General features: G+C 45.6%; 1 protein-coding gene across 3 annotated transcripts in view; it reads left to right on the forward strand.

Moving 5' to 3' along the window:
- Window positions 1-7,141: 7,141 nt before the first annotated feature.
- Window positions 7,142-12,058, forward strand: part of DMRT1 (doublesex and mab-3 related transcription factor 1) — a 93,546-nt gene continuing 88,629 nt past the window's right edge. For all 3 annotated transcript variants that reach the window (XM_061613321.1, XM_061613338.1, XM_061613347.1), the window contains exon 1: window positions 7,142-7,982. In XM_061613321.1, coding sequence (XP_061469305.1) covers window positions 7,674-7,982 — 309 coding nt within the window. In that variant the 5' untranslated portion in view covers window positions 7,142-7,673. The remainder of the gene's footprint in view (window positions 7,983-12,058) is intronic.

Here is a 12,058-nt window from a genome sequence, read left to right on the forward strand (position 1 = left end):
ACAAAAGAGTAAATGCACAATTGCAAGACAGCGGTATATGACACTCTCCTCTATGTTCAAAACATTGTTGTCGATGAAGCATTTCCCCTTCTGGAGGAGGCACTCCCCTTGCTTCTGCAACAGGGCATAAGCTGGGGGTGGGGCTTTAGCGACAGGGAAGAGACCCGGCTACATGCTCAATCTCAGGATGCCACCCAAAAGGGCAAAGTGGGCCGAAAGGGAAGGGCAGGGCCCCCACGGCGGAGGGTAGACGCCCACCCCCAGCTGTGGAGGAGTGGAACATAGCCAATGCACTTCATGTGTTGTTATGGCTAGGATTATTTTACCATTTACAGGGATCTCGGACCCTGGAGATGAAGGATTGTAGCTCAGTAACAGATCACTTGCTTTGCATGCAGAGGGTCCTCAGATTCAGCCCTCAGCACTTCCAGTTGGGGCCAGGAGATACTTCTATTGGGGGCCCCTCGCCCATTGCCCACTACAGAAAGTGAAATAGGAATAGACTCCTCTTCTTGATGCTGAAGTGTATTTTAGTTTAAATCGACTGTTTCATTTCATTTACCAATTACATGGAGAGGTACTGGGTTATCGGACACTGGGGGACATTCCAGGGGCAGCTGGACAGCCATCTGTGGGGATGCTTTTATTAAGGGATGTACTGAAAAGGCCATTCCACTTCCACACTGTCTTTGCAAACCAGGAAAGTTGGAGAGGGGGTTAGTCAATTAGGGAGAACTTGTGGATGAGAGGGGCAAAATTTGCCTGCACTCCTGCACCCTCCTGCTGCCTGTGGCTGCCACTTGTTTTGCAGAATGCCTGAGAAAGATGCTCTGTCATAACATAGCAATATTCTGAGATATATTCGAAAGACAATGGGGGCCTCTTTGGCATGCACCATTAAAATGGCACCGCAAGCAGCGAACGCTGTGGGTGAGGTTTCATCCCAGAGCATTTGGGGAGACACATGTGGCCACCAGCGGGAGGCCATTTGGATTGGAGTGATGCAATGTAATTACAAAGAGCAGAGGCTTTTTGGGGAGGGCAGGTGGCAGCTGGAGACAGGAAGGAGGCTGTAGGAGCCAGTAGGGATCACAATTAGTGCTGCAACCCACCTCTAAAACTACTTCACCTCCGCAAAGGCAAAGGGAGCTCATCCCCTCTTTTCACTGTCAAGCTTCTCCTCCCCAAATACGTTCTTCAAAACCCAGGTAAGAATATATAAACCTTTCCATTAGTTAAGTCCTATAAACCTCAGTCCAGAGACCCATTTAACCTGTGATATTCTGAGTAAACATACTTAGAATTCTGCTGTATGGGTGCAATCACGGGCACCCTTCCGAGGGAAGAAGTAACAATACACTCAGGGGGATTTTCTCATAAGTAAGTATGCATAGAATTAGTCCAATTCATATTTCTCTGAGTAAATTATTTAAACATAATGGAATTCCTTTCAGTAATGATGTGCAGGCTGCATATTTGCTTGCATCTTCTCTTTAGCTAGTTTGCAAACTGACTAAATAAGGTGGCCACCTTTTTACAGGCCAATAGTCCTGTGCTTTTAAGAGTCATTTGATCTGCAGACATTAGAAGATGACATTGCTCAACTCCATGCCATCTAATAACCGCTGAATATGAACCCGCAATTAAACAAGCCAGAAGAATAGCAGAGGCTGCTCAAGGAAAGTGTCCCTTCCCAGCCAAGCTCGAGGTGCTACGGACCTTGCTGGCAGACAGCCCAGTTTATGGAGAGACTCATTTTATGATGCAGTTTTCTTTATTAGGCGGTTCTTCTGGATCCTATACTGTAGCCCCCGGCTTGCCCTTATGGCCGGCAATCTTAAATTAGTCTTAGGTATGGACGCACTGGTTCAAGGGACGATTGATAAATATATACAGTTGGGCAGGGTTATTGGCCCCTTCCTATCATCCCTACAAGTGGGGTCAGTCAGTAATGGCTTCATACCGGATAGTCTATGCACAGTGCACTACACTGCATTCAATATGGTGCGCGCCTGTGGCAGAGGTGCCTTACGGGCAAGTGTGGCAGCTAATCTGCCTGCATTGCTGGCTGTTGTTTTGTTTTTTAGGTCGACTATGCAGCAGAGCATTACCGATGGGCTGCTGTATTCTTGTATGGAGCACTTCAGCTCCTTCTTGGAAGGGACAGTCAGGAGATGAGAGGGCTCAGAAGCACTGGGGCACTATTTTCATGATTTACGGTTCACGGGTAGGGCAGACTTTGGGTGCAGGTTAGCACCTGATGGCGCCGTTTATAGCATGGCTATGAGCTAGGGGGTTCCTTTGGCAGCTGGAAAAATGGAGGATCCTGCCCCAGGGTTCACCGGGTTTATGGTGCCATCACAGGGATTTCACAGCCTTACCACACCTTCAGGGTTTGTTTTTGTTTTGGCTGCCTTATGTGCCAACCTGTGGTGTGCCCCCCCCCTTTTTCCTGCAGTGTGTCAATGGTGTTTCAGTTAGAGGAGGGACTGACTCTGGGGGGGAGAACTGCTAGTCCCATACCACACACTGGGAGATGGGGGAAGGGAGTCGGAGATGGCCATATGCCTGTCTGTTGCCCCAGCATGCTCACCAGCTATCAGACAGGAAAAGGGGATTTCTGGGAGTTATGGGCTGGCAGGGGCTATGCAAAGTGTGGCCTGCTGGCAGGGGGCCTTTGGGACTATTCAGACGGCTTGGGATATGTCATGTGCGGGCTGGCCGGCCCATGCACACCACCGTACCCCTTATCCTCATCCTCCATATTCACCTGACCTGCCGGTGATTGTTGGTCAGGGAGGTGCCCTGGGACCAGCAGTTGCATGCAGCGGCCCTCACACTTAATTTTGGAGCCTTCCGGATGGGGGGTGGAAGTGTTTGGGTCTAGGTCAGACTTCAGGCAGACCAAGGGCGCAAGAGGCACACTATTAATTTATCCTGCCCTAGGACTGGACACTTGTCCCGTGAGGGCGTCATGGTATTTTGGCCTGTGGCTACAGGCCCGATTACCTGATATTCAGGTGGAGGGATCTTCCCTCATAAAGTTTCTGTCTAGCGTCGCACAGCCTGGAAGCAGACGCATGGGGGTTTTGGGGGGACATGCTCCTACGGAATTGGGGCTGCATACCTGGCAGGGGAATTGCCTACCTGGAGTACATTCACCCCTGGGGCGAGTCTGAAGGTCCAGGACCCAACTGTTCACGATTGTTTCTGTTTTTGGCAGGTTGCTGGATGGGGATGGAGCAGATGCGCAGCCTACTCTGCAGCCATGGCATGATCTCATAGGCTGGCCTTGGGGCCGAAAACGCACATTGGTTCACAGCTGGGCCTCTGATGGTGGGCCACGGTTTGGTGGCTGGGTCGACAGAGTATGCGCTGGGATGGTCTCCTACCCATGTTGTTCCAGCTGGGTTCAGGGTGGAAGGTTCTGCAGGTGGTAGTCATTCCCCTGGGTGGGAATTACCTTGGTTACTGAAGGGCAAGACAGGTGAGGACATGCAGTTGAGGCCACAATAGCCTCTGGTCGTCTGCTGTGGTCAGACAGGGAGGGCAAGGCCCTCAGTGGAAGGCATGTGAGGACATGAAGTTGAGGCCTGGGTAGACTTGGGTCGTCTGCTGTGGTCAGACATGGAGGGCAAGGCCCTCAGTGGCAGGCATGTGAGGACATGCAGTTGAGGCCTCGGTAGCCTCGGGTCGTCTGCTGTGGTCAGACATGGAGGGCAAGGCCCTCAGTAGTAGGCATGCGTGGACATGCAGTTCGTGGGGCAACGATGGCATCTTCCAGATGGACCTGCAGAGGGGTCTGCACGAGATTCTTATCGGGTGTGGGGTAAAGGGAGACTAAGCAGAGGCTTGTCCCCCTTTTGTGGCAAAGAAGTGCGGGGAAAGGTTTAAAGGGAAAGGGCAGCTAGGTGACACCTTTAGGCACCTTTGGGGGTGATTGGCGGTTCGGGGGCCTGCAGCTCAGGGCTATACGGCCCAGGGGGCAGAACACGGGCCGCCTTTGGGGCCAACGTGCCTCATCCGCTCGGAGTTTCATGGCTCCGGGGGGCGGTGATGCGGGTTGGACCCCCTACACATCTTCAGGGTGTGGCTTGAGCTGGGGTCTGGCACAGGGCAGCCCCGGGCTCAGGCAAGGTTTAGTCGCCCTGTGGCTGCAAGCAGGCTTTGCGTGGATCATCAGAATGCTCCCGCACTTGATTTCCCCTCTGCAGGTTCATTATTCTAATTGATTCCGTTTAATAAAGTGGCCCACGATTTAACCCAATGAATGGTGTTTGTGTTTTATTTCGGCAATAGGCCGCAAACCAGCAAATTCAGGCTGTGCAATTAGAGGTTTTGGTGCTCTTGCACAACAAACCTGCTTGCAAAAAACCAAAACAAAAAAACCCCAGACTTTTGTGGTAACGAAAGATGCGAGAAAACACACTTTGTTCCAGAAATACCAAAACATTGGGACAATATACTAAAACATACATATGAAATAACTGGATATAGATTACCTCATGAAGCATGTGTTATTTTACTAAATTATTTTAAAGATGTAGTTATAGACAGACTTGGAACTGATAACTCAGCTTGGAAAAGTTACTTTTTTGAACTACAACTCCCATCAGCCCCAGCCAGCATGGCCACTGGATTGGACTGATGGGTGTAGTAGTTCAAAATAGTAACTTTTATTACCATTAGCAAAAACTGAAATTGCAAAACATTGTAAGCAATCTAGAGCACCATCAGTTCTTGCCTGGTTGAACAGAATCTGGGATTCCATCAGTATGATTAAAGTAACATATTTAAGATGAGAAACAGGCAATATATAGAAAATTGGGCAATTTTTATTAGTTTTTGGAACCAAATGTATCAGGAGAATAAGTCATCTATACAAATTATTTTCTTGGCTTTGACTTATTCTGTATATGTAACTATGTTTATACTTTTGACTATATATGTCTTTTCTTTTTGATCATTATTTATTATTTCATATATATATATATATTAACACACACAAGATGAACAAGTTGTATCTGTAAAAAAACTTTTTTCTCCTTTTCTTTTTGCTTTTTTCTATAATTTTTATTTTTTTTAATAAAGATTAGTTTTTAAAAATTGATTGACAAGATGCCATATAACTTCTCCACAAACAAATCGAAATGAATGCTCAATAAATGGCCAATGCCACATAATCTCCCCAGAAACTTTGTGCCAGGAAATCAGCATGACTGCTCAATAAATACATCTCCTGGAAGTGACTCTACTTTGATTCTCTGGGGAAAAAGCTGTTGTGTGTTCCCAACTTTAAAGAATCCTCACAACTTTTCTGCTTTGAGCATGGGCCAGTTTGGTTTCACATAGAACACGTCAATTGTGTTTTGCATTTCTTGTTATATGGGTAACGATGTCACAGTGACTCGCATTATACGTGTTGAAATGTTAACATTTTTTTCATTCCTCTATCATACTCGCCATTTAATAATGTGGGAGAGGCTACTTCCTGGGAAGGAGGTTTCTATAGCAAGAAATGACAAACAGCAATTGATAATGTACATCTTTAACAACAGCATCTCTTTGGAACAAAGTTTGCATCCCTCAGATCATTTGAATTAAAGACCCACATACCTAGGAATTATTATTCAAATTAAAAATGGTTGTTTTTTGTGTTCCACACCACATTAACCATACTCACAAGACATTGTTTTTTAAAAAAAAGAAAGTTAGAATCTAAAAGACATTCTTCCTTTCCACGCATTTATTTCACTGTGCAGGGAATATAGTTGATTCGTAAGTTGAAGACAAACAATAGTTGTTTTTCCCTCAAGAATTAAAAGGCAATTGGAAAGAGGACTGCTGTTCACTCATCCCCACTTCTGTCTCTGGTAAACCTGTCTTAACACAATGAGACTAACGTAAGAGGGGATAACCTGTGGGGCTGTCAACCTGTCCTTAGACTCTAGCTGCCATCAGCCCTGGCTATGTCAGGTAAGGCATTAACCAAGGACCCCAGGGGCTCAGAAGGGTCCCCACTAGCGTGACCTGGGTGTAATGCCACTCACTGCCCTATGCATCTGGCCCCTGTATGGCTGTTTTAGTGGTGGGTGGACTGTGGCACCACTTATGATGGGAACCAAGTTTGGCTTCCATCCGCAGTGGCTGCCCACTATTTTCACTTACCCAAATGCAATATGCTGTCCTGTAACATAGGGCAAATTTAAATGGCAGGCGGCCACTTTAGGTAGGAGCTGAGCTTGGCTTCCCTTCAAAATCTATAGAGCTATATGCCTGGGCATTGCATTTTGGGTAAATTAAGCCAGTGGGTGGCCACTGTGGATGGAAGACAACCTTGGCTCCCATTCCAAAGTGCCAGTGCCAATTACCCACTAGTAAAATGCCATCGGTGGACTGGTGGAGAGTGTGGTGAGTGGTGCTCCTGTCACCACCAGTCTGTGCCCACACCAGCAGCATAAAAATACAGTGGCTGCACTGGGGGCTGGAGGGCATGCATTGTGGGGGGTGGGGTGTTGACGTTCCTTAGCAGCATCCATGCTAAAGACCCCCTGAAGTCTGGCACCAGTGCTCAGCACAACCAATGAATATGGCCGATAATGGGAGTTGTAGTCCAGCAACATCTGGAGATGCACAGGTTAGCCGCCCCTGGGTTAAGTACCGTGCATGTTCTCCTTGGAAAGTGATGATGTCTCAACCCACTTCTCTTTCACCACTATCGCTAAAACAGTTTTTCACGGGACAGAGGCCCCTTTCCACTTCCAAGTAAACATGCTGAAAATTCTCCGAGAGTGAATATATGAAAGGCATAACAATTAATTGCTGCCTGCAAAGTATGCGGTTTAAGGGGAGGAAAATGGGTCAAAATGATGTGACCCCGTCCGCCCAGTCAGCAATGCAAGTTCACCTGCCCGCCCTTCCATAAAACTGAACTTGTTGCAGAGGTGAAGCGGCGCTTGCTGCTTGCTTACTTTTGCAGCAAAGTGCAAAGCGCCCCGTCTGTGGATCAGGAGGCTGCACTCGAAGCTAGCACGCGCGGGCTGCGACCCTGCACGCACACTGCCCTGGGAGTAAGCATTCCCATTGGAGCAACCGGGTTTTTTCCCCCACTGCAAATTTAAAGGCGCGCGGGGTGAGGATCCCAGTCCGGACCACAGTGGGCTGGCAGTGTTAAAGCCCCTACCATACCACGTTATTGTTTTCAAAAGAAACAACAACCCTGCATTCAAAAGTATAACTGAGTAAACTTTGGCCCTCACAGGAGGCCCTCACTCGTAAGGCGATAAGCACGGCAGGCTCAGGGAGGAGGCCGCGGGCTCGGCCTTGCAAATGGCAGCCCACTGGAGCAGGTGGGGGGCGGAGCCTGGCACGGTCGGGTGTCCAGGTCTCCCCCTGTAACGTCCCCTGCAGCCTCCTGAACAAAACTTCTGTGCCCCCCGCTTCGCAGCTAGCGCCAGAAGCCTGAGCAAATAAGAGCAACCGCTTCCTGCAGGCTGAGCGCAGGAGCACCTGCACTCTCGAAGGCCCATAGTCTGTAAGACTCGAAAGATAAATTGACTGATCATTAAGATATACTTACTGTCCCCCCAGTAAAAAAAAATAATTAAAAAAAATCTTAACCTCACATTTCCCTTGCCAAATCAATCGGCCAGAGAGAGAGAGAAAAAAAAAGGATGCCCAACGAGTCCTCGTTCAACAAGCCTTCGGCATCATCGGAGCATCACGGCCAAGGGGGTAAGATGGGCACTTTCGGGAAATCCTCTGCGCTGGCAGCCGCAGGAGCTGGAAGCAACGCAGGGGGTCCTGCTGGTGCCACCCCTACTTCGGGGAAAAAGTCCCCTCGGCTCCCCAAGTGCGCACGGTGTAGGAACCACGGATATTCTTCGCCTCTGAAAGGGCACAAGCGGTTCTGCATGTGGAGAGACTGCCAGTGTAAAAAATGCAGCTTGATCGCCGAGAGACAACGGGTGATGGCCGCCCAGGTGAGGAGCGGTAGTGGAAGATGGGGGTGAAGAATCTTCTGGGGGAGTAAGATGCGGGAGACCTTATTCCCGCTCGAATATGACATGTTTGAAATTCGAGGTAGGCTGATACATACGCCACTTGCGTGCTCTGGCATGCTAATCGCGGAGAAGGGATCACGCCAGCAGTTCGCATTTGAAAATTCGCATTTGTATTCTCAAAAGTAAGACCCACTGAGATCAGTGGGCTGCTGCCTAAGGGTGCGTAGAATTGCAATCTCAAGTACTTTTCTCCTGGATTGGGGGGGCACTTAGGGGATGTGTAATTAAGAGTCCAGTGATACGGCTGCAGTGCTAGTTTTCCTGGGAGTAACCCATATTGAATACAGTGGATCTTATTTCTGAGTAAGCATGCATAGTATTGTGTTAAAAAGCTCACCATTCAAGAGTTGAGTTTACCCCTATAATATTCTTAGATACGTCACACCATGTTACATTAAAAGAAAAAAATAGTCCAACTACTAAACAAAAAAAATATGTGCTGGGGTTTGTTTATTGGTTTGAAATAATATCCATTATATAAATTCTCTCTGTCGTTTTTGAATCTTTATCTCCCTTGTACCTTGTATATCAGCTATGGCTATAGGCTGTATTCTGTAGACCAGTATTCAACAAGTTCTGTATAATGGGTTCTCCTTTGTTTTCCTATATTTGCTTGTGAAACAAAATCACTGGAGTTAAGTGTATACAATTTAAAACTAAAATTAGAGGGGGGGGAAGTTGAATATTGTTGAGGGAAATCTCTAAACTAAAACAATTACATTGGAGGTTGGAAAGACTTATAATTACATTCCGGGAAGGCATATGGTTACACTAAAAAATGCATTTAGAAAATATTAAAAGGGTTTTATAGTACAAATAATAGCTCATGTCCTGCAATCCTATATCCACTTACCTGGGAGTAAGCCACATTGACCTCAGTGAGACTTAATTCTGAGTAGATATGTATAGGATAGTGCTGTTAGTCAGGGGGGAAACTTTGTTCTTTGGGATGAAAACAATTGAAATCATAAATAAGATGAAAACTCCCAATCTTTATTAAGCAGAAACTCCAGAATTTGGGATTCTTGGAAGTAGGTTGGCTTTGTTTTACAAGCACAAAAATATTTTGATTTGCCTGGTCTTCTCCATAAGTGAAAACAATCACTTTGCAAAATAACAACTCAAAAGGTTGAGTTGCAAATTAGTGTGTAAATACCTTTCATATATATTGTTGGATTCTTGTTCTTTCTCTCCCCATTATAAATCTGTTTCCCCCCATGTAAAATGCTATGTAATGACTTGGCCTGATGCAAAATGGGATGAAAAAGATCTGTTACAAATGTTTTCACAGTTCCCAGTTTTAGAGCATTTCAAGAGTTTCAGTCATCAGTCCATAGATAACAAGTAGCCCATATTTACATTCCAGTTAACCTTGTTGTTGCTGTTACGTGCCTTCAAGTCGGATTATGACTTATGGCGACCCTATGAATCAGTGACCTCCAAGAGCATCTGTCATGTACCACCCTGTTCAGACCTTGTAAGTTCAGGTCTGTGGCTTCCTTTATGGAATCAATCCATCTCTTGTTTGGTCTTCCTCTTTTTCTACTCCCTTCTGTTTTTCCCAGTTAAACTAAGATATTTAAATTTCAGTGAATGTCCCATTAACCTTAATAATAAGCATGATCTGTGTATCTTCATAGTAATTTATGTTTTTAATACCAGTGTTTTAATCATTTTTATCTGAGTTTTTTCACAGAAAAAGATGTATATAATAAAGATGTAACCAGTTATAAAAGCCCAATCTCAGAATAAAAAAAAGAAATAAATATACATTTAAATATAGATATACCAGTTATTATTTTTACAGTGTTTCTAGTAGTACATATGATTGGATATTTTCTTCAGGCTTGTTCTGGTAACACAGGGGTCACCACCTTTTTTGGATTAGAGGGCACATTTCAAATTTTGAGAGTGCTGGGGGCATCAGTCACAAAATTGCTGCCAGGGGGCATGGCACAACTCAAAATTAGAGAGTAGTCATGGTGAAACTTCCCATAATTATATTTCCATACTAGAAAAGGCATGACATGTCAAATTTCTGCCTGCCATACAGCTGTCACAGGATCAAGAACCCTCTTTTTCCCCAATGCCAACCCTAAACCAAAGCCTAAGCCTCTTTGCAAAGTTTTTACATTTGCCTTTTGAGGGAGGGGGATTCTTTAACATTCACCCACACTTATTATGTAGTAGTATTTGCAGAAAATAACTTCTGGGCACTATATGATCTTAGGTGAACCTAGCACAGAAAAGATGCATCCTGGTTGCTAGGGGAAAAGGAAGGAAAGACTAGGGTCTCTAGAAAAAAAGACAGAAGCAGGAAAAGCATGCTAAAAGGGAGAGCAAAGCAGCAGCTCTTTAGGACCCCAGGGATTCCTGTTGTCTGGTGTCCAAACAACTCACTTGTCATTCCCAGCTCTGACTTGGCTAAAAAACACTGACAGGCAGGAGCAGCCAGGTCTGCTCATTTCACATAGATCACTTAGAAGGGTACCTGCACATTTTGCTCCATGACTATCTTGCTAGGAGGACTAGAGGCTTACCTTTTTAAAAGGAAAAAGGAAAGCTCAGAATTTGTGTTACCTGCCATGAAGGCCTTCATGGGCACCGGGTTGGTGACCCCCCAGAACAAAGTTGCTCCACTTTTCAATTAATAGGTTACCAAGTTGTCTCCCTTCTATTACTCACATAATATTAGTTAGTTTTACTATCCAATCCTCTAATGTGGGGATAGCCATTTCTTCCAGTTAACACACTGTTATGCCAGCAGCTGTTAACAAATTACCAATTCTATTTCCACTGATCAGACCAAGTTCTTAACATACCAAAAAGTATGACCAGTGGATCAATTGGCAAATCATATCCTGTTAGAAGTTTTATCTCACTTATTATAGTTTTTTTATTTATAGCAAGACCAGAACATGGTTTTATTGCTGGATACATGCATGCCATTTCTGAATATTTTGCAAAGACAGCCGTCACAATTGATCTCATTTGTTAGGCTGTTCTGTTGTAGTTTGCAACCTTAACAGTCCTGATACTTCAGTTTAACTGAGCTGTATAGTTGCTTGGTGGTTTTCAGCATAGAAACTAAGCATAATGTGTGCAGTACCTACCTTTCCAAACATTAATTAAATGTTCTTTGTTGTTGTTGTTGTTATATGTACTTTATTTCTGTACTTGTTTGCACTGCAGTCTCAGTAAGGATTACATTACTGCTCTTTCTCTTTGCTCACTTGTTCAGAAGAAAGATATTGGCTACTCCATATTTCCTTGCCTGTATTCACATCCCAGTTAAACTGAGATAATTTGAATTTCAGTGGCTAAGGGATTCTTGAGTAGGTCTTTCAAAAAGGCACCCTCCCTAGGGTTTAATTCCCTTCTGCTCCAGGAGGATCCATACCATTTCTTTCAAACATTCCAGAGGAAACAGGTGGATTTCAAGCATTAATTTAACACTGAGCTACTGCTGATCAAATACAAACTCCCAAAGCTGGAGGGGTATGTTCCAGCAGTCACAGAGCAATCGAACTCAGGGGAAGCCGGCATAATTTGTGCTGGAGCAAGAGAAGCCTGCGTAAAGGTCAGCCACATCCAGTTGTCATTCAGGAACCTATGGGTTGGCTGAACACCGGCAGGAGCTGTGCGCAGGGCCAGGAAGTAAAAGCTTGCTCTCTAAATACCCCTACTGGAGAGTAAGCCTTCTCCATTGACTTATATTGTAATTATTTTCTTAAACTGACCTTTTTCCCAGTGGAACTTTCACTTGGATTGAGACCTGCAGGAGCGCTCTAAACATGAGTTTTATGTGGCCTAAGGCCCCTCAGCTTGATCCCTCCCTTGACACACCCCTTTTTGAGGCCTTACGCCACTTGTACCAGTCTCGGCTGAGCCCATTCTATGATTCTGTGAGCAGAGCTGAGGGACTTAAGGCGGTGCAGCCAAGCTGAGCTGGGACCCAGCTGGCTGAGCCAGAGTTTCCCCCATATCCAGCTCCC

This window comes from Rhineura floridana, chromosome 1 (genome assembly GCF_030035675.1).
Source record: "Rhineura floridana isolate rRhiFlo1 chromosome 1, rRhiFlo1.hap2, whole genome shotgun sequence".
NCBI lineage: Eukaryota > Metazoa > Chordata > Lepidosauria > Squamata > Rhineuridae > Rhineura > Rhineura floridana.